This window comes from Eutrigla gurnardus (genome assembly GCF_963514095.1).
Source record: "Eutrigla gurnardus genome assembly, chromosome: 4".
Lineage (NCBI taxonomy): Eukaryota > Metazoa > Chordata > Actinopteri > Perciformes > Triglidae > Eutrigla > Eutrigla gurnardus.
The window spans coordinates 7312958-7336215 of record NC_139918.1 but is presented as its reverse complement, the minus strand read 5'-3'; the positions used below and the strand labels follow the sequence as shown (position 1 = coordinate 7336215).

Here is a 23258-nt window from a genome sequence, read left to right as displayed (position 1 = left end):
ATAAACTTCAAGTAGTAATTGATTAGTATTATTATTAGGCCCTGAGATGGGTCAATGATTGGCAGCAACATAGATTTTGATGCATTGTTATTTTTTCTACAGTGTCAGATTTAAAAGAAAAACTTACACTCATGTCCCTAAGTACAGAAAATGTCACCTTCCCAAAAAAGGGCTGTAAAAATATGGTATATTAATATTTTACCACTTTAAACGAGTCAGTCTTATAAAACTACTTCAGTCTGAAATATACATACCAAATATGAATTATATTTTAAGAATTTTAACCCTTTAAAGGTCAATATGTTTACATAACTCCCCATTTTTATAGAAAGAAAGTAAAATAATTTCCATAAAAATAAAAATAAAATTAATTTCATGTTGTAATTGATTAGGGTTGCACGTTGGTGTAGTGGGTAGCACTCTCTCCTCACAGCAAGAGGGTCCTGCACTGTAAACCCGAACAAGTTCAGAAAACTCAAAATTTATGCTGTAACTGATTACGTAAATGTTTTTGAGTTAACCTAATAAATGTTTTGAGTTACACTATACTTAAAAAATATGTGTTCAGTTGACTTAATGTATATTCTAAGTTCAATATAATTGATCATTTTCCTTAACTTAATATTTATGTCTTCTTCATACTTAAATTATTTAAATTTAACTTTCATTAAATTGAAGTGCACTGTACTTAAAAAGTATTTTAAGCAGTTATTAAAACTTGTATGTATACAAACTTAAAATTTTACTTCAGTATTACTCAAAAAACATACTTGTACATAACTCATAAGCTCATGAAAATTGTATTGATTTAAGTTCTGAATACTCAATTTTTACATTAAACACACACACAACTTCAGGTACAATTTCAGTTTGTTTTTATTTTGCATTAACATTGTTAATCCAAACAAGTATGAACAATTACAGCAATATTTCTTTAAACCCCACTGCAAATGTAACTGGACATTAAACAGCTCAGTCACCTCCTGAACGGGTAAAAAGTCTGTATATCTGTGTGTGTGTGTGTGTGTGTCCATCTACATGTCATGACATGACTGAGCATGTTAAAGTGCTTAAAGTAAAATCTGGCAAGACTTTGTAAACAAAATAAAAGGATCTTACAGCTCATCAAACTGCAAAGCAATTTTAAACAAATAAAACTGAAATAAATAATACCACTGGCCTTTGTGCATAGTCATAAGTCATAAGGACCAAGAGCTCTTTCATAAAATAAAATAAAAAATAAATAAATACATTATTGTAAAGGGCATATCTCACACTATCGATCTACAGTTGTTAACTTTTTAAAAATGCAACCATGAACAAATGACCACTTGGTGGATAAGGGACATGTAAAAAGTGTGTGTCCTGCTTGTGCTCCTTCACATGCAACAGCTCTACACATTATAAAGGAATTTTCAGTGAATAAATGACAGAAATATACAATTGCTAACAATTAAAACTGTAATCTTTTTATAAAGTGCAAACATGATTAGGTAGCTTTTGTGATTAGACAGCCTACCAGGTGCAACTTCCATTCAGATGCTTTGGGCAAAAGCATATTCAACATACTGTAACATTAAGACACTTGGCACCAAAAACTTGCTTCTGTATGTGCAGACAGATGTGTGCATGTGTATAGACACAAAGTGTAATGTGGTCCCATTAGCACTTTCTGGATGAAGGTAAAAGTGTGAATGAGTTTCCTGGGGTGGTCCAGATGCAATACATACATCAAACCAAACAACAATACAAATGCTTTAGCCAACCTGGGGATGTTGCTCATCACAAGCTCATCTTCTACCACAATAGCAATGGATGCAGGACTGAAGTCAACTGGACTTGTAGTGCTCTCGGAGACCACCGTGACAAGGGCAACAGGCGTGTCAGTGATGTCTGGCTCAGGCGAATCGTCCTCCTGGAATATGCAGGTTGTACAAGGTTAACTTTCAGGAACTATACAATTGCATTATATTACTATTTTACAGGTCATAACTCAACAGCTAAGTATTAGGTAGGTATTTCAAATGACTATTCTACTAGTCACCATCCAACAGGTAGGTATACATTAGGGGTGCAACGGATCACAACACTCACGGGTCGGATCGGGTCACGGTTTTTGAGTCACGGGTCACGGGTTGGGTCATTAAAAAAAATAACAATAAAATGATGACAAGACCAATGTGACTTAGCTTTCAATTGCTTTTTGTTTTTATTTTTAACATTCAACAGTGAATAACAGGCGTAACATGTGTAAAAACAAAATAATAATCCTGCTTCCTAAGCATATTACAACGAAGTATGGCCTCATGTCTGCCGCTATAAACACCCCAATCGATTTGGTGATGGCTATTGCCCGGTCGGAGCCTGCAGGAAAGCACTGCTTAAATGCATCGCGGAGAAGTGGTTGCTGCGCGTCTTTTTTTTTTTTACTCCCGACTCGCCAGGATGATGTCGCTTCACGTGGCTGGCCATGCTCGAGGTGTTGCCGTCTTCGTAGGCCATTCTGGTGCCACAGTGCCGACACACCGTGGCCGTTTTGTCCACCAACCTTTTCCCGTTTTCATGGTGCACAGGGAAGCCAAAGTGCTCCCATACAGCGGATTTAAAGGAGGCAGGAGGCTTCTCCAACTCCGCTCCGCCGCTCGCCATGCTTCCACGCTAAATGTTAAGTAGCCTAATTAATTATGCATGTGCCGATCACGTGAACGCGCAACTATTATTTGTCAGCTGATCCGCGGATCACGTCCATCCCGACCCATGAGGGTTGATCCGTACGGATCACGGGTAATCCGTGACCCGTTGCACCACTAGTATACATGTAAGTATGTCAATCATCGGGTCAAGGAAGGAAGCTGAAGGAAGGACAGGGGGAAGAAGGGAGGAAGGAAGGAAGAAAAAATGAGGGAGGAAAGAAGGAAGGGGAGGAGGTAGGAAAGTAGTGTGTGTGTGTGTGTGTGTGTGTGTGTGTGTGTGTGTGTGTGTGTGTGCGTGCGCGTGCGTGTTATTTCATGAGTGGTAAGGTCAAAAGGTCAACCAAATTATTAGCCCTCTGGGCAAGGTGAGGTCAGGGCTTTGTGGGAACTGAGGGCTTCTATACCACATAGTGTATGTATCCATATGCATCCACACTCACGCCTCCACACAGGGTTTGGAAGGTGGTTGCGTTGTATAGTTAGGCAGCTTTTAGTGTTGAAAATAATGCTATCCATACAAAGCAAGCAATATCACCTCATTGATACTAACAGTTCTGCGAAAGCAGTGCATACTTACATTCCACATCTTGAAGAACGGTGGGTCCTCCTCACGTAGGTATACCGGGAGGGCACGTAGGGCTGCAGTGCGTCTCATGTTGACATCTTGTTCTTGCTGAAAGGACAAGCAAATTGAACATGATGAACTTTGTTGCTGTCACTGTTGTCCATATAACTTAATTTGGACCAAGTTCAACTTTAACTCACCTGGAAGTCATAAATATGTAGGATGTCATGCAGCGCCTCTGCTATCTTGCCGGTGTGTTCTGCCTTCTGTCTGTATATGGCCAACAGTTGTGCTGTGTGCCGGTCAAGCTCAGCATAAAACTGGTTCCGTAGATTGACGTTTGTGATGCGGTGGAACTCTGCACAAACCTACAAAACAAAATAAAAAAACACAATAGGACAAATGAATTGGGATGAAACATGTTTAGAGAGGGCAGACTGAGAAAGATGTGTAAAGATTGGTAGAAATGAGAAAGAGTGAGCCTCTTTTACCTGCGATTCCATACGAAGAGCCGGCCACTTCTGTAGGAACTCCTTCACCATTTGATCCCCCTGAACCATCTCTTGGCGACGTAGGGCAAAAGTCATCAGTGTGATAGTGTTGCCCCTGAGAAGGGCGGCCTGAAGTCACACAAGGGACATGTAAAAACTGTGTCCTGCTTGTGCACTTGCACCAGCTCTACACGTGTCTGTGTGAAACCACGATAAATTAATTTTCAGTGCATTAATTAAAGAAATGTACAAATGCAGGAGGTGTAGAGACATGGCAAAGGACTAACTCTTGAATAATGGCTATGTAGTGCTTAAATAACTGTGTCTGGGTGTCTGAGGACACAGCACCCAACTTTCACTTCCACTCCATCATTTTAAGTGCTTACTTTCAAACTAAATTAATTCTCCTACAAGTGAGTTTAAATAATTTGGCTTACCAAAGAAAAAGGTCAGTGCTGGTCAATATTCTCAACTTGATCCTGTGGAAACAGATACAATAAGCAGTAAGAAACCAGTTAAATTATGTAGGCTACTCAACAACAGCTTTACCATTTATTAACCCAGAATCTCAAGTGTTAATATAACTTACCAATAAAGTTGTTCTCAGATGATATAAGTGACTGTAGGTCATATACAGTCAATTACATAGATCTTCAAATGCACACACACAGACAGACTTGATTATTACAAATAATAATAAAATGTTAGCGGAAGCAGCACAAGCTAAATCTCAGTTACCTTGATTTGTGTGCATGCTCGCTTCTCTGCATCCACTTCAGCCTATGAGGAAAGAAAAAATGGAGGTTCAATGTAAGCTTGCAGATTGCACAAGCTAACCAACTTCATGTCCATGCATTACTACGGACGTAACTAGCACTCAAGTGCATAAGTTACTGAGTCGGCTAATGGCTAAAACTAGCTGCAACTTAACGTTCGTTCGTCTTAAAATAGCTACTAGGCCTACGTTAGTTCATTCTGGTACATGTAAGAAGAAGAAAAATATTTACCAGATAAGGGCGCTTCACATAAATATCAGCGCCACACAAAGAAACGCTACGGCTGCTAACTGAAAAGAGTTATGAGCTAACATCGTTAACGGCGCACGCGCCGCAATTCAAAAATTAGCGCGAATCACCGCGACCATTGCCCGGTACCCTAAATGTGAAAACAGCGCAGTCAAACGATTAAACCCTTTATTATTTGTGATACCCATGCAACGTTATAACAAGCAAAGCAGTTTTAACAAGTTTGTTTGGTTTACTTACAAGTTAATCCATGAACGAAGATGAGACGCGGACTCTCGCACACGGCAGCCATCTTGGACAAAAAATTTTGCGTCGGTCAGGGCAGCAGATTCACAACATCGTGACGTCATGACGTCCGTGTACGTACGTTTACTCAAAAGCGATCATTGATGGGGATTACTTTACTCATAAATGCTATGCCACAGAAAATTAAAACTAGATTAATCGTTCACATCACTGATTAGTTATAAGTTATTTCAACTATTAAACAGATTTTAATTATTGTGCCCTCAGTCCTTATAAGTTAGTAGTACTGTTGGGGTTTACAGTGTGGGTTCGATTCCCAGGTCGGCCCTGGGTTCCTTCTGTGTGGAGTTTGCATGTTCTCCCCGTGTGAGCGTGGGTTCTCTCCGGGTTCTCCGGCTTCCTCCCACAGTCCAAAGACATGCAGGATGGGGATAGGTTAATTGATCACTCTAAATTGCCCGTAGGTGTGAATGTGAGCGTGAATGGTTGTCTGTCTCTACATATCGGCCCTGTGATAGACTGGTGTCCTGTCCAGGGTGTACCCTGCCTTCGCCCAATGACAGCTGGGATCGGCTCCAGCCCCCCCACGACCCTAAATACAGGATAAGCGGTAGACAATGGATGGATGGATGGATAGTAATTGATTACTATTATTATTATTAGGCCCTGAGATGGGTCAATTATTCATTTTTTGACCGGTAAACACCTGCCAAAATGAGCAGCCCCACATAAACCTGCAGTTCCACCAGGTAAACATCTCGCCAGTCTCGGATTGAGCTTCTCCCATGCTGGTTTGTCAGGTCAACAATATGCTGCAGGATTTCCTCTGTCAGCAGCAGCTTAAAACTATGCCATCGCCAGAATCACTGACCCGGCCACTGTGTCAGTCCCGGGACCAAACCGCTGGGATGTAGCAGATGTAGCGGAGCATCGCAGAGTTCGTTTTGCTGTGGTCTGCTCTCGACTTACTGTAGCTTGCTTCATAAACTTATTAAAAGCGTTTTTATAACCTCCAAACATCCCCTTTTGCTGCATTTCCCTCATCTAGTCTACAAACCTTTCTAATCCCTTCTTTTCTTCATCTTTTGGAACTTTCTTCTGCCATCTCACGACTGTTTCAAGTAGCACCGACCCCAACGAGTCGGATTTACACTCCTTCCACTCATCCACAAGTTTCTGCAACATTTTAGAACTATTACACGTGTTATTCAGAGAGGGTGAATGGCACAGCGCCTGAGTGAGGACCCGATCAAGAAGCTTCTACACAGCAGTCTATTACTGTGTGCTTTATCGTTGAGGGTTTTCCCAGTCTATTCTCTCGTTTTAATTCACCAACTTCTGTAACACCCTAACTAAAATGTCCCATTCTAGCTATACCAATCCCTCGTAGGCCTATACACAACTACTTGAGATCCGTGTGAGTGCAGGAGTTCTCCAGCAGTCTGTACTGTCCGATACACTGACTCACAGTGAAAATATGAATCCGTCAAGTAGGAAACCCCCCCACATTTACATGAAACATAACAAACCTCCCTGTGTCCTCCTGGACAGCTTTATCTCTACAGCTCAACTGGAGATACTCTTCTCTAATGCTCAACGGGAGTCTCTATGCCACAAGTGGAGTTATTGATTCAATTCATCAATATGAAAAACACTTTGTAGTTCCTCGCCTTATGCGCCATCGACTTATCACGGCATCGTACGGAATCGAGTGTCCTTGTAAAAGATTTAGAAGACAACCCTCAGTGGTTATTCATTTATACCATGAATTTGACGTCTTTTATGTTTCCCCTATTCAAACAAGGACACCTCACGTGAGTCTATGTGTTTTATACTTTACATGTGACCATTCAGTTGCATAAACAAACAGTTATTTATAGATTTATAAATTTACTATGCTTTTAGTGATCAGAGGATAGCATTAATCTACGCTGGCCCAGAGGTGTCAGGTCAAATACAAAAGTCACAGTACAAATACAAAAGCCACAACGGAAGTGACCTCAAACACATCTCACACTACATTTTATTTTTTTAACTTTATTGACATCTCGTCCTCATCTTCTCTCACGTAACTGAATCGATTTCGGTTCTAGCTCCCATTTAATGGACATTACTTATCAAAATATAAAGCATGATTAGTATTACACTTAATTAAATATTTCAAAATATTTTCAAATGTTTTTTACAGTTTTTTATATATGCGCACTCCCACGCTTTCCCTCTTTCTTCCTCTTACCTGAGTAGCTGCTTTCACTCGCCATCGATCACAACTATCAAGCAGCTTTTATTGATCATTAATCGTTCATAGATTGTATTACACCTCCGACCACGGAACACCAGCACCTTCACCACGGAGATGACGGAGGCAATCGGCCCGTCGGAGGAGCTACATTATTCACGAGTAGCCTACATGGAATTTGGATTTCCCTCTGAAGTAAGTAATATCACTTATTTGGTTTAAAAAAGTACCTTTATTATTCGATCATCAACAGACATGTAGGCTAATATAAGCCGTTTTAATATCATGTATGAGTTTGGTAGGATAAAAAAAACAAGTAGTGGGCTATTAGTGAATAATTTATTAGACAAATAATCCATGTTATATATACAGGTTGCAATACGTGTATGATAAGAAATAAGTACTGTTCATCAACAAATAAATATGAAAACATTCAGAATAAATGTAATATCTTGTGTTTTCTGTTACAGGTTGGTGCCAGAGGGCTGTACTGCAGGTCAATACTCATGTTCCCCCGCTGGGCCTCTACTTTGGGGAAGGGGATTTAAGGAAGGACCTCCATCTTTCAAGGCGTTCCAAGGAGAACCTCGTCCACTGCTTACTAACAGAACATACCTTATATATAGTTTACGTAACTTCTCCGGCGGCTGAGGAAGTTTAAGGTCTCCCCCTCCATCCTGAGGACCTTCTACTCTGCAGCCATTGAGAGCATCCTCACAGGTTGTACCTCAGCCTGCTATGGAAGCTGCACTGCACGGGACCGAGCTGCATTGCAGAGGGTATCAAGGCATCCCTCACCATGCTGGAGGAAACGTACAGCAAGAGGGTGAGGCTGAGAGCCAGGAAAATCAGGCCTGACGCCTCTCACCCAAATGCTGGCCTCTTTACCCTGCTGCAGTTGGGCAGACGCCAACGCTGCATAAAGGCCAGGACAGACACTGAGGAAGGCAGGCAATCAGACTTCTCAACCATGATGGACTTTAATTGGCACTTTATACACTTAAAAAAAACACACACACAAAAAAACAAAACACCTGCACTTTTTAAGTCATTTTTTATACTATATTTTTTATCAATTTTTTCTTTAGCATCACCTTAGGTAGATGCCTGTTTTTTTTAAATACATTACTATTTATGAAAGTCTTTGTTTTTTGTTGTTGTTTTTTTTGCAGTGACAGACAGATTGCTTTACCACTTTTAATTTCACTGTATGTAAAGAATGCTGTTTTTTACAAAACATGTGATCAATAAAACTTGTAGGGAAAAAAACAGATGGGTTCCATGTCCATAGTTCCACGGTGGTGATGGGGGTGACTGCAACAAAGCCAACGAGCCACTTCAGCAGTCCTGGGACATCCTCAGAGTCTCCAGCAGTCCTGGGACATCCTCAGAGACTCCAGCAGTCCTGGGACATCCTCAGAGGCTCCAGCAGTCCTGGGACATCCTCAGAGTCTCCAGCAGTCCTGGGACATCCTCAGAGACTCCAGCAGTCCTGGGACATCCGCAGAGTCTCCAGCAGTCCTGGAACATCCTCAGAGGCTCGCAGCTGCAGTGTCTGCTCCAAATGTCCAGATCCCTGTGTTGCAGGAACATAATTATTGTTGAGGTTTTATTTTTGTTTATCAGTAGTGCAGTTTATAAGTAATACCACACAGTAGAAGTTCTTACAGAGAAATGTTTCCTGTTAAATGTTTTACAAATCATTAGGTTCTGAATATATATATGATTGTTGACTCATGTTTTAGGCCTGCAGGTCTATTTCCCTCCTGCTCTGGAGGAGAGACCCTGGCTGGAATGAAGGCAGGCAGGATAGTCGATCCATTTGGGCCAGCCTGGCCAGCCTTACTGACCTCGGCATAATGCTGCAATTTATGCAGGCTTCGTCGGTGATGGCCTCCTGCAGGTGATCCACGCCAAGACAGGACACACACCGGTCATGGCCATCCTCAGGCTCCAGGGACGCCATACAGCTGCGACAGGCATGCTCCATCCGGAACCAGGTGGAGAGGTAGCCAGGTAAACAAAAAACGACACAAAGTGTGACACCGCCGGGACGGGAATGCCACCTCCGACCACGGAACACCAGCACCTTCACCATGGAGACGACGGAGGCAATCGGCCCGTCGGAGGAGCTACATTGTTCACGAGTAGCCTACATGGAATTTGGATTTCCCTCTGAAGTAAGTAATATCACTTATTTGGTTTAAAAAAGTACCTTTATTATTCGATCATCAACAGACATGTAGGCTAATATAAGCCGTTTTAATATCATGTATGAGTTTGGTGGGATAAAATAAACAAGTAGTGGGCTATTAGTGAATAATTTATTAGACAAATAATCCATGTTATATATACAGGTTGCATTACATGTTGCGTATTGCTGCAGTGGTTGGCATCATGGCTGAGGAGATGGGGTGTAGTGGGGTAATAGCAGGTCTTTGCTCCATCACCTCATCCATGACAACAAACACTTCCAGTGTGCAGCAGTGACCTCTCCTCCCTCAGTGCTGACATCTTCAGTTCCTATAAACAACATATACAAACACTTCTCATAATCATGATTCAGCTATTCACTATTCACCACTAGTCATATATTAGAATATGTACAGTAATACTGTACCACATGGGATCAACTTAATGGACTCTGATGTTTTAACAGATATTACCCAGCACTGACTTTACCTGATTATTTATAAGAAAGACAACTTCATCTTGTTTCTTTTATGCTGTAGTGTTCAATACTTTAAACTGCTTACAACTCACCTTGTATTTCTGCTTCATGTTCTCCCACTTCTTAGCTCATCCGGCTCCACCTTCCCTCCATCTGCTTGCTGGGAAAAGCAGCCAACAACCGGCCCTGTGGCCCTAGTGCCGCTGCCCCCGGCCCCCGAAGGAACCGGAAGGACGGCGGTCAGGCTTGGAGGCCTGGGGCTGACGTGGTGAGCGGCTTCCTCTGGAGAAACAATCAGGGCAGCAATCGCAGGTTCCACTGCTGGCATGTGGAGAAGACCAACTGCCTCAGCACCCAGGCCTGGTGAGGGCTGATATGTCTCCCAAGCAGGAATGCAGGTCCTTCAAAAAATCAGGAGAGTGCGGCACCATAGTCTTCGCCGGTGGGGGGTTGTACCTGTAGAAAGCGCTAGGAGCTTTTCCTTGACTCAGAGCGTCAAGCTGCAGGCGTGCCAGAGCAGCCCGGATGATTGCCCCCATGGAGGAGTCATCAAATCCTCGCCGTCAATTCGAGGCTGAAGAATGTGAGGAGCCTGGTGCAGTCGGACTCGTCAACCGGACCTGGGAACCATTAAACTGGCTAGATGACCCCTGAGCAGCCGCAACAGCAGCATGTGTCAACTCCCCAGCAGTCTGCAGGCTAAGAAGAAGTGCCTTCATTTCCTCCATATCAGCAGCCATACGGTCAACGAGGAGAGCTGGTCGTCTCCCTTCCTCTGCTGTTTTCCAGCGGGGACACCGTCTCCGTCCTGTGTGGCAGACCGCTTCTTTGCAGCACCTCGACAGGAATTCACCCTCTCAGGCTGGAATGAAGGCAGGTAGCAGGCCTTGATATTAAGCATTTTAAGCCACTTGCCCGTATTGTTTTACTTGCCCGATGGCAAAATGTACTTGCCCAAAATGGAAAACGTCGGCCTATTAAGAAAATGTATAAAACAGGTATTTGTTTGATTTTATAATAATTTATTATAATGTAAATACAAATACAAAACATAACAATTATGGTCTGCAAAGCTGTCAAACCACCTGTCAGCCCAACAGAAGAAAGGGCCTCAAAATGTATTTCATTCTCTGAACCGAGGAAACCTAGCATGGTGAGACCAGCTTGAACTCGCGGTCTTTACTTAAAATACATAACCGTTTGTGATGGAAAAAAAATACAAAAAGACAATGAACAGTGTAGATTAACTTTGGCAAAACAGAATTGTGGACTAGGGCTTCAAATTTCCGTTTCATTCTCTGAGCCCTGCCTATACTCCCAGGGGTTGAACCCTGGCCGACGCTGTCTTTGGCAGGTTGTCCACCACCTGTGAACTGCAGCTTCAGCATTAAACTTATCCAGTGGGGGGCCCTCCACTGACAGGAACATCAGTCTCTGCAGCTGAAGAGAGGAAAGACTCGACCTCCAGTCAGTCTTCACTCTCTTCATTGTAGAAAAGCCCCGCTCACACACTGCCGTGTTAACTGGCAGGATCAGGTACACCTCCATGAGGGGGGCCAAGCTCTTGAAGCGTTCTCGCCTTTCCTCTGAAACACAGAAATGAGAATTTCATATAAATTAAAAGAAATTAACCATAGAAAATACTAAACAACTTGTCTCAAAACATTTGTCACACACCTGACTCCCACTTGTTTTTTAAAATAATATTTAAAGATGAACAGTGTTGAACTGCTCTATATGAAAAGTCTCCTAAGATAAATTATATGATTTGGCACTTTACTAATCTGTCACACATTCTACACTCTATATTCACACCTGACTGCAAGACACTCATGAAGAGCTCCCTCATCGGCACTGCTGCTCGTCCCTTGGCAAAGATCTTGTAGTGGTTGTACTCAGCTAAAACCTCATCGACTTCAATGCCAGCTTTTCTCAATAGCTCCTGATAGAACGTGGCCATCTCCCTCATCTCATCGACACCACACTGCCTGAACCTCTCATTTTCAACTGGGTCAGCACGGTTGCATGCTGGCCAGGACGATGGGTCAAAAGCCCTAAACTTTGCAACCATGCCTCCTTGCTGCAGATCCTTCAGCCTCTCTTTCAAATGATTGATGATCAAATCTGTTAACAGGGAATGTTAATGATTACTTATTTACTGTAAAGGTTCATTAATCAATCCAAATCACACACATCATTTTTTCTTACCAATCACCTCGATCCTCTCTGCTTCAAGCGTGTTGTGGGTTGGATTCTGGAACCTCACTCCTTTATACACGCCAGTCTCCTTTATGGCCTGGTTGACCTTGGCCATTTGGGGACCCATGTCTACCCTCAATGAAGTGAGTTCCCAGAAACAGGCCTCCTGGCTCTCAACTGCCTGACACACAGTCAGGTCATCTTTTTGAAACATTTTGCTCAAGGTGGCAAGGTGGTTAAAAACATCACACATGAAGTGGAGGAAGAGCAAATTATCGCATCTTTTCAGGTAGGAAAGGACCTGTTTGGCCCTGCCGAGAACTGCAGCTGAAGGCTTAGGGAACCTCTCCACAGACGCCATGTCTTCAAAATGTGCAATCAGTACAGGATAGCTGTCACACACAATCTGTAAAAGATATTATCATTACTGTATTGCACCATTTTCTATTGGTCAAATTATAAACAAGAGGATTAACTCAACAGGTTATGTTTAATAATTTACTAAAATTCTGACCTTGATTGCACGATGCACATAGGGAAGCCAGCGGGCGCCATGTAGATTTGATGGCTTCAACACCTTTTCTTCAAGTGCCTCTGCAATCATTCTGAGCTCTCTGACAGCCTTGGGGGAGTAGTGGTACTGATCGTACAGGTTTTTTAGCATTGTCTGCATTTGCTCCATCTTTTTGTGGGTTTTAATTGCCTTTACGATGCCAAGCTCTAATCTATGGGCAACACAGTGGATTGAGATGAGGGGGTGGTTGAGTTCCTTCTGCAGAAGCGCTGCAACGCCATTTCTGCAGCCCACATTCACAGCTGCCCCATCGCTGCCAAACCCAACTAATTTCTCCTTCCAATCAATAATGCCAGCTTCCTCAAAAGCTGAACAAAAAAAGAAAAATGTAAATCATTAGATAAACATTATGCAAGGCAATTTTATTTGATTAGCATATTTCATATACAAAGGTATTTTATGAAACAGATAGCTTAAAAGGAGAAATTTCGATTCATCAGCAGTATTTCATTTAATCCCTCTAGTACCTGCATGGATGGCATCCAGGATGCCATTTGCATTGCCATGTTTAACGTCTTGGATAGACAAGTAGGCATTGACTGGCCCATCCGTTGCTAGAAAGCGAACATAAATGAGTTCATTCTCTAATGTAGCGCTGTCTGTTGCCCCATCAATGAGAATTGAAAAGTATATGGCTTTTTTAATTTTATCCAGCAACTTTTCCCTCTCCACATCGTAAATGTCTACGATGAACCTGAAAATTGGACAGAAGTGTATTTTATTTTACATGGGATGACATTCTTTGTTTAGTAAATAAATGTTAAGCCAAGAAGGATTGGAAACGTTGGCAATAAGTGCTGTTGCATACCTAGCACAGGCTTTGTCAGACTGGTAACAGCCTGGAAGACTTCCTCCAGTCCTGTTGATCAGGCCATTAAGGGATGAAAAGTGGGTAAAGGGCACTTCTTGTTTTGCTACATAATATGCAGCATGCATAATGTTCGTCATTTTTAGACGCAGAGCGTCATCCATCTTTTGCAGTCCTTCGATGACAGCTGGCATGGGTGCTTCTGTTCCTCTGGCGGCAACGGCACAGTGCTCGTGCCTTTTGCTCTTGCCATGAGCCTCTAAAATATTGTGCCGGAAGGACTTTGTGCCAATATATAGAGAGGATGTACTGCAATAAGAACATCAACATGGTTAATAATTAAGCCTTGACAAAAAATAAGATTGAACTAAATGGTTACAGTTTTACCCTGAAGTCTGTGACCCATCAGAATGTATGACAGTAAATGGGCAGTTGTTATTTATATATAGAATATAATTCCTTTACTGTAATTGTAACAACCCAGTCACACAGTGAAGTATAAAATGTGTAATAACTACGTTGGTACACAGTGTCGCTAAGTTCGCCTATGCCTATGGCGCCGGCCCTGCATTATCCCTTACTTATATGATATAGACCCTATAGTATCTGTGGTATAAAGGCTGGGACGAATTTCAAATTATAAATATCTGTACACTTTATGTTGAAAGTATAGACCGTCGCGATTCCCATTGAAACGAATGGCGCGGTGATTCGGTCTTCAAAACGAGAGCTGATAAATTGTGAAATATGAATTAAACTGTAATCGGACAAGGCGGTTATGTGCTATAGACCCGCCTAGAGAATCTGTGGTATAAAGGCTGGGACGAATTTCGAATTATGAATATGTACAATGCATAACGTTAGCTCTCCGGCTCATTGCTGAGCGGACTAGAATACCTCCCGTTGCCAAGTCGTAGCTAAGGTGCGTCCTATTTACTGGAGGACTCATTTCTCTTTCATCACAATTGAACAGTGCGCAGGCAGACAGACAGACACTAATGTGACGTTACTCCCGATAAAACTCGCCCTAATTAAATAGGCTATTGTTAAAATAGGAAGGGGATAGTGAATTGTGTTTCTACTTACGTGTCTGCTTTTGTCGGAAACTCCCGGCAGGTGAAGCAAAACATCTCGTCCTTTTCCTTGTCATGACGGACCCACGGAAAATTCTCAATCCAACTTATTAAAAAGTTCCTTTGCCTTTTAGTTTCGTATCCCGACGGGCCCGGGGTCTCGTTTTCAGGTGTCTTTCTTTTATTTGCGTTACATTTACCCGGCACTTGGCCAGTTTTCAGGGGCTGAAGGAACATAACGTGACTTATTTGTAGCGGTTGTCGTACGCCGGAGCCCGGAGGTGACGGGGGAAATTATTGTTACGATTCTTCTTATTCTGTTTGGCCGAAAACCGCAGCACAGCACTGTAGAAAGCTCCGCTTCCGCGATATAGGAGGACGTTTATTTTGTCAATTTAGTGTATTTTCAAAGAAAAAAAATCACTTGCCCGAACGGGCAACTACACGTCACATTTTAGTTGCCCGATCACAGAGTTTACCTGCCCCGGGCAAGCGGGCAACCGTTAATGTCGAGGGCTGCAGGCAGGATAGTGGATCCATTTGGGCCAGCCTGGCCAGCCTTACTGACCTCGGCATAATGCTGCAATTTATGCAGGCTTCGTCGGTGATGGCCTCCTGCAGGTGATCCACACCAAGACAGGACACACACCGGTCATGGCCATCCTCAGGCTCCAGGGACGCCAAACAGCTGCGACAGGCATGCTCCATCCGGAACCAGGTGGAGAGGTAGCCAGGTAAACAAAAAACGACACAAAGTGTGACGCCGCCGGGACAGGAACGCCAACACTTTGAAACACTATACCAAGTTGGGAGAGGGGGCAGGTACGCAACCTTCACCAACAAGATTATTAGCTTAACAAAAATACAACTAAGCTTGAAGAGGGACTGAAACCCTACCTCAACCCAGTTGAATCCTTCAATAATACTGTGAACACTAAACAGAGAAACACAAAACAGTTATTAGCATTCAAAGCAGCATCAACCTGCTAGTAACACAGCCCTCAGCAGCTGTGTGCAATGCTGGAAGGTGAGGGGCGGAAACGCCACCAACCCAGCAAAGCCACCAGAACAGGTACAACATACAATGTGCAAAACGCTGGCGACAGCCTCTCGGAGGACGAACCTCAGCCCGTTACTCCTGCCACGGAGGAACGAGGCTGCACAAAGCCAGCAATAATTGTACCGGCCATTTAAATGACCATGCTATACTTACGTACACCTCGACATGCAGTCGCGAGAAGAATGAAGGAGCCGATTGCCTGCTGACATCGGAAGATATAGCCTCCCGGGTGTCATGCAGGAGTCACAGGTGAGATTGTTGTTATTCGTACTCGACATGCGCTACCGCGGGCGGAGTTATCCAGTGCTTAAAGCACCGCCTCTGGCGGTCAGTAGGGACGAAATAGAACCTCTGTGGTAGATTACCATCAGTAGGCTAGCCGGCTAGCAGGACCTTCAATTCGTAACGTTAATGTACAATTCCAACAACAATAAAGTAACGTTCATTATCAATATGATTTAAAAGTCAGCTGAAAACATAAAAATCATGTTACAGTATACTTACATGTGTACGTGGTTTGTTGCTGACTGTGGCCAGAATCACCGCATTCGTCCGCCATTATCCAAAACTTTTCAGAAGTCAGACGAGCCGCAATGCATTTTGGGAAGTTGAGTTTATCCGTGTTTTGGTTCACTTCCGTTGTGGGTCAGTTCCATTATGGCTTTTGTATTTGCGTTGTGACTTTTGTATTTGTGTTGTGACTTTTGTATTTGTGTTGTGGCTTTTGTATTTGTGTGGTGGATTTTGTATTTGGCCTGACACCTCTGGGCCACCGTATTAGATCCAGCGTAAGTTACCATGATGATCTACCCCGTAAAGAAGTGAACCAGCGTCGTAGGACGGAAAAACCAGAGTTAACACTTAAGTTACCTCGCTAAGCCCAAATCCTGCTTCGTAGTACAGGCCCCAGGAGGATGAGTCACTATGGCAGTTAGTGCTTTGCCACAGTCCAAACATTTCAGCCACATGGAGGGCTGGAGTGAAGCCTGATGGCTCAACTGCTGCCAATCAGCCTATTTAATAGTTCCTATGCTGATTGGCCAGGAACTTTTGCATGAAATCACAACCTGACCTTAATTCCAATAGTGTGATTTGTGAAGAGTTGAGTTAAATATAACAATGAATATTATGACAAACTATTGCTCATGTCCTGCTACACCTCATTATCAACAGAGTGACTGTTGTATGAATAAAACTGTCCCTCAGTCTGTTTTGAATTTAGTGTTTTGGTTATCCTCAATACAAAGAATCAAGACTTTATCATTACAAACTATAGCTGAGTAACAGTGTGTGACTCCCTCTAGTGGATGTTGTCCAGTACTGTTTGTCTTTGCTCTGAAGGTTTTTGTACAGAGTTTTGGTGTTTCCTGTCACTGTGGGCTTCACAGCACAGTAGTACACAGCAGAGTCTGTCACTGCAGCAGACGAGATGCTCATGTTGATTTGGTTTTGATCCACTTTAATCTTCAGTTCAGGGTTTTGACTCTTAAATATTCGTCCTGTTCCTAAATGGGAGATGATGAACTCTGGTGGTTTTCCTGGATATTGTCGATACCAGAAGAAATAATCACTACCGGTTGCTTGTTTGGAGTATTTGTAGGACAGAGTAACAGTGCTGTCTTCTAAACTGGACTCTTCATTCTTGGCTGGACTGAGTTCTTCACAGCTGACACCTAAAGGAGAGAAAACTCAAAAGACTCAGTTAATGGATCACATTCAAATAATATTGCAATTGAACTATTTTACAGAGAATCTTACCTCTTAGAATGGAAATGAACAGGAGGGAAAGTAAACAGTTTGATGACATCATGTTGAATGAAGGTAATGTTGATGGTTTTTGGTGTTGAACTCTGTTGAATCTAGAAGTTCCTCTCTCTTCTATAGTTCAGTAACATCTAAGCTCCTCCCTGAATCTCTCATCTCCTCTTAGATCTGTATTCTCACTTCTCTCAGTTACTCTTCCTCCTGGTTAACAGACTAGTAGCAGCATGTTGTACCAGCTGGAGGTGGGAGGTGTTTATTTGTCTGGTATTTATAACAGAACTTACAAAATGTTACTTGTGATGATGGATCACCATTTAACGGTCCACAAACACCAGAAAGACCTTTATATCTTAGAGTCGAGGCAAACTGATGTTGTGATGATACAAATTAAATCAGCTGATGATGACAGAAAAGCTCAGTGTTAAATGGGCGAACCTCACCTCCAGCCCCCCCCCCCCCCCCCCCCCCCCCCCCCACACACACACACACATACATACACACACACAAATGGACCCCCCCAGCCCCCCTGTTCAGACCAGACGGTAATTCTCTGCGACGGTCAACAAGCGCTTCTGCTCATTTGTTGTTCATTCAGAGCTATTTTTTTATCATAACCTCATAAAATAAATATGCCATGTTTCTGTAACCAAAAAGTTTGTACACTTCTTCTATTTATCCGTGAGAGAGAGAGAGAGAGAGAGAGAGAGAGAGAGAGAGAGAGAGAGAGAGAGAGAGAGAGAGAGCGAGAGAGACACACACAGAGACAGACAGAGAGAGTGTGTATGGTAGTAGACAGTGTAGATATACAGTTGAAATACACATATTTGTTTATCTACTCTTCACATTTATTAAATGTATTTTCTCTTCCTGTTTCCCAGTGCGAGTTTAGATACACAAATATCGCATTTGTCAATTGCGGTATTTTATTTTGAAAATTGCTTTAATTTTGAAAATTGACCGGATTGTCTCGTGTTTCTTCGTGTTCCTGCCAGAATTGACACGATCTCTCGCGGCACGCGCAAAAAATAGAGCAGACGCCGAAACGATTGCTTCACGGTGCGGGGCGGCCGCGCATATTCGCGGCGCTTCCGCGGCCGGTGTGAACCAGTCTCTCCAAGCATCAGCAGACGCACCTTTTTTTTGTGCGGGCGCTCATGCCGCCCCTCCACGAATGCCGTCCTGGGCGGCTGCCCATACTGCCCATATGAGAAACCGCCACTGGTTGAGTTCAATGTCAGTGTGTGTCCAGAGAATCAGCCTTTGCTCATTTTGAATCTGAAAAATAACTTGTAACTCGCTTCATTACTCAGGCAACATATCCTCATACAGTGGTTTGTATAATATTTTAAACAGGTTATTTTGTCATTTCCCTGTGTTTTCTTACCATTGTCCAGCAACATGAGCAACCAGTACACCTGTACAAGACCCTGCAGTGCAGAACTTGCTGAGTCAACAAAACTACTTGGTGAGGTTGAGGCAAAGATCATGGTTTGGGTTCAAATAACTATGGAACTGATGTTTATAAAGTATGGAAGTTATGTAACACAGAAGTCAACATGGACCTCTGGTTTCACACATGACACACACTGTGGTCTCCTGGGTAAAAGTCCTGTGTGTTTGGATCCACTTCTGCACCTTGACCTCCTGATGTGGACTTTATGTGTCCTGGTTCATGATTATCTGGATTACGTGGGTTATATATGAATGATAGGCCGTTACTTTTCGTAGGTACGTGAACAGTGTAACAACCCTGGTACCTGAATACTCCCACAGTATCTCCACAGGTCTGCATGGGGAACCAGGTCATGAGCCTTCTGCAAGTCCACAAAACACATGTATGGGGAAGTCTGATCTGCTGAAATTGGACAATGACTGAAGAATACAGTCAACATAAAGAGAAACAGCAATCAGTGATCATTCTATGTGTTTTCATTTAAGTATATTCCTGTGGTTCAAACTGTGTGTGAACCAGTTTCACTTTTAGCCGTCCTGGCTCCACAATGGTGCAACGTGTTCCCCATTGACATCAGGACAGAAGAAAGTCTACAGAAACTCTTTAGCAGGTTCTATCCACATGGTTGAAGGCAGTTACTGTAAATCACTTTGATTAAAAGTCTGAGTCACATGAATGTAATGTAACGTTTAAGGATTAAACAGAGAGAACAACTTTAGTGGAGGCCTCTGATGTTGGATGGAATCACATCCTGACAGAACATCATAGAAACTTATTTTACAAAGATAAGGACAAAATCAATGGAAAACAGTTAATGGAGATATATAGTAAACAGTGGATTTAAATATAACAGTAAATATAGTGACAAACTATTACATATGATAATCATATGTATTGGGATGCTGGGTATTTACTCACGTGTATAGTTACATTAAAATGTTCCATATTTACTCAGTTATGAATATGTAAGAGCCCAAAAATAATGGTTCACCAAAGTTTGATCTGAGCTCTTCTAGATGTCAGAGTATTTGCTGTAACACTCAATTGTGATGAAGTTTGGTTCACATAGACAGCCAGTGTGTGACTCCCTCTAGTGGATGTTGTGCAGTATCGTGTTGTTGTTTCTCCAAAGGTTTTTGTACAGAGTTGTGGTGTTTCCTGTCACTGTGGGCTGCAGAGCACAGAAGTACACAGCAGAGTCAGACAGCTGAAGCTTCTGGATCTTCAGAGGAACTGATGTCTTGTTGATTGTTGCATCAAATCTGCCTTTCTCTTCAGAATTAGCTGTCTTTGAAGAGAACCGTCGCAGTATCATCTTTGGGAAACTATTGACTTCCTGTTTGTACCAGAACAAATAGGGATATGTGTCACTGGTCTCAAATGTACAGTCCAGTGTAACTGTCTGTCCTTCAGTAGCGATGACATCTCCTGTCAGCTGGTTCACTTTGTCTTCTCCTTTACACTCTGGGGAAGAAGAGAACATGCAGAGGAAGAGATGAATCAATAAAGATGGTTGATTAAAGGAGAACAATCAGCAGGTTTAAAGAGTTACCTAGCCAGAGAGTCAGAATCAGGATGTTTCTCAGCCAGTGTTTCATGTCTGCAGTGAGAGGGGAGGAGAGAGAGGAAGAACATTGATACTCTGATGGATCTGAGCCTTCACATCATTGGTCCTTCCTCTTTATCATGTGTCGAGGAACTCTCTACATTTACATCACATTTAGCATGATGACATTATTGTTATGAGTCTCAAAGACTGTTGGAGAAATACGGTTTTCTGGATGGAACTTGATCTGCCACCACATTATCAACAATGATAAATGTTTGAGTCAAAAGAGTTCCTTGTCAAGTCCGTCTATCTATATGACACCTTAAGGACGAGATAACTGTTATTTCATGTTGTAAATGTCTTTCTAAATGACTTGTATACAAAAACAACAAACACACCTCTTAGAATGTAAAGAAACAGTAGAGAAAACACACACTGATGCAGTGACAGCATGTTAAATGAAGGGAGTGTTGATGGTTTGTGTACTGAACTCTGTTGAATACTGTATAGACGTTCCCGTTCCAGAACACCACTTCAGATGTAATAAACCACCCGTCATAATTCATGTATCTTAAAGGAATACAAAATTCAAGCTTCAAGATTTGTATTGTCACACATAGTAGAAACATAGTTCGCACTGAGCAATGAAATTCTTATTTTGCAGTTTCCCTTCACACGGTGACCTCAAATAGAAAATATGATAGTAATAAAAATATACTAAAAACCAAAGGTATAAACATATGTACAAAAGAACAAAAAAGTATTGTAACATATGTACAAAAAGTAACATATGTACAAAAGAACAAAAAAGTCTGTCAAGTTTAGCAACATTTATGTATGGATATAGTGGAAATATGAAGATATGGATATAAATATAAAAGGATATAGTGCAATGAACATGGTGCATTGTGCATGGTGCAAATATACAGTTCACAGTTCACAGAGTTGGTTTGTGTGTGACAGTCATTCAACAGCCTGATGGCTTGTGGATAAAAACGGTTTCTGAGTCTTTCTTCTTATTGTTCTGGCTTTCATACTCCTGTAGCGTCTGCCAGACAGTAACAGTGTGAACAGTGTGTGCTGGGGTGTGTAGTGTCCGAGGTGATGTTGTGCCCTCTTCATGACCCGGGTGTTATAGTTGTCCTGTAGTGATGGGAAGGCTGCTCCACAGATGTATTGTGCCGTTTTAATCCACCGTTGGAGAGCCTTCCTGTCCAGTGTAGTGCAGTTCCCATACCACACTGTGATGGCGTTTGTCAGGATGCTCTCCACTGTACATCTATACAAGTTGCTGAGGAGTTTGGTGGGTAATACAAATTTCCTCAGCTTTCTTAAGAAGTTAGATCCTCGCTGATGTGGATGACGAGGGATTTAAAAGTTTTAACCCTTTCTACCTGAGCCTCTTCCTCGGGTCAATAATTATCTCCTTATGTTTTCTCCGTGTTTAAGGAGAGATTATTGGTGAACACCAGGATACCAGCTGACCCACCTACTTCCTGTAAGCTGTCTCCACCCCACCAGTGATCAGCCCAATGACTGTTGTGTCATCTGCAAATTTGACGAAGGGTGGAGAGACACAGTCGTGGGTGAAGAGGGCGTACAGCAGGGAACCCAGCACACAGCCCTGGGGGGTCCCCGTGCTTACCGTCCTTGTGCCTGATGTCTGGGTACCAACTCTGACAGTCTGGGGTCTGTCTGTGAGGAAATCCAGAACCCAGCTGCAGAGGGAGGGTGTCAATCTGAGGGTGAGGAGCTTCTTGGCCAGTCTGGTTGGGAGGACCGTGTTGGATGCCGAGCTTGAGTGGATAAACAGCATTCAAACATGCATGTTCTCCATATGTGAGGGCTTTGTGGATGGCAGCCTTGACTGCGTCATCAGTGGACCAGTTCTGATGGTACGCAAACTGGTAGGGGTCCAGAGTGTCCAGGATGGTCTTTTTAATGTGTGTCATGACTATCCTCTCAAATTGCATATTTGCAAATGAAACTGATCTTGTGTTTGAACACAATTTGATCCAAAGACAAAATGAGAGGACCTATGATTATTCTGTTGTCTTTGCTCTGAAGATTTTTGGACAGGTGGGCTTCATGGGACTTCACAGTGCTCCCTCTACCTGTGCCCACCCCCTTCCTGTTGCCTGTGCCCCTAAATATCCTGTGCCTCTAATGCTAATGAAAGTGTCCAAAAAGTAATATGATTGATATCTGAACAAAATAATATAACACACCAACAATAAACTAAATGGCTCCTACAAAGATAATTGTAGTGTTGTTGTTCTAATTTCCTTTAACAACACTTGGTAAGCCTGTAGAAGCTGTAGAATGAGCTTGACTCCAAAAAATGACATGACTCATAGTATATCAAATAAGTTTGACCTTTTACTTGTCAAAAAAGGAACAATACAAACAAAGGCATGAAATCCAACAAGGGTCAAAAAACTGTGTTGCTCCGTAGGCTTCTAGCTCTTTCCTGAGTATGATGTCACTTCTGACGTAATAACTCTACGGAACCCTTATGGGTCCATACAAATATGCAATCTTGCAAGATGCAATCTTAATAATAATATAGAATACAAAATAATAACTTTAATAATTCAAATCAGACATTAACTAAATATGGCTCTTACAATAATGTTGATGGTTTGTGTATTGAACTCTGTTGAATACTGTATAGACGTTCCTCTCTCTTCTATTATAACATCATAGCTCCTCCCTGAATGTTTCCATAGAATACCAGGACTTCACATGATACCAGGTTTTTCTCCCATCTCCAAGGTATCTGTGATAATGTATTACCTTTTCATTGCTGGAAAACACAAGAAAGAATTTGCACTTTGAGAATAGAGAA

General features: G+C 42.4%; 1 protein-coding gene across 2 annotated transcripts; it reads right to left on the bottom strand.

The window, feature by feature from the left end:
- Positions 1-858: 858 nt before the first annotated feature.
- LOC311011711 (uncharacterized protein) lies at positions 859-5006 on the bottom strand. Of its 2 annotated transcripts, none has more exons than XR_014596932.1 (6): positions 4488-5006; positions 4339-4400; positions 4187-4228; positions 3459-3878; positions 3271-3366; positions 859-1915 (listed from the first exon to the last, which is right to left on the bottom strand). XR_014596932.1 is itself a non-coding variant. In XM_084006825.1 (6 exons), exons 3-6 carry the CDS (start codon positions 3843-3845, stop codon positions 1577-1579), a joined length of 699 nt encoding a protein of 232 aa, XP_083862951.1. In that variant the 5' UTR covers positions 3846-3878; positions 4187-4400; positions 4488-5006; the 3' UTR covers positions 859-1576. The 2 variants fall into 2 exon arrangements, 1 of the variants encoding a protein (XP_083862951.1); XM_084006825.1 differs by having other exon boundaries at positions 3459-3626; positions 3750-3878; positions 4187-4400.
- Between the last annotated feature and the right edge of the window lie 18252 nt (positions 5007-23258).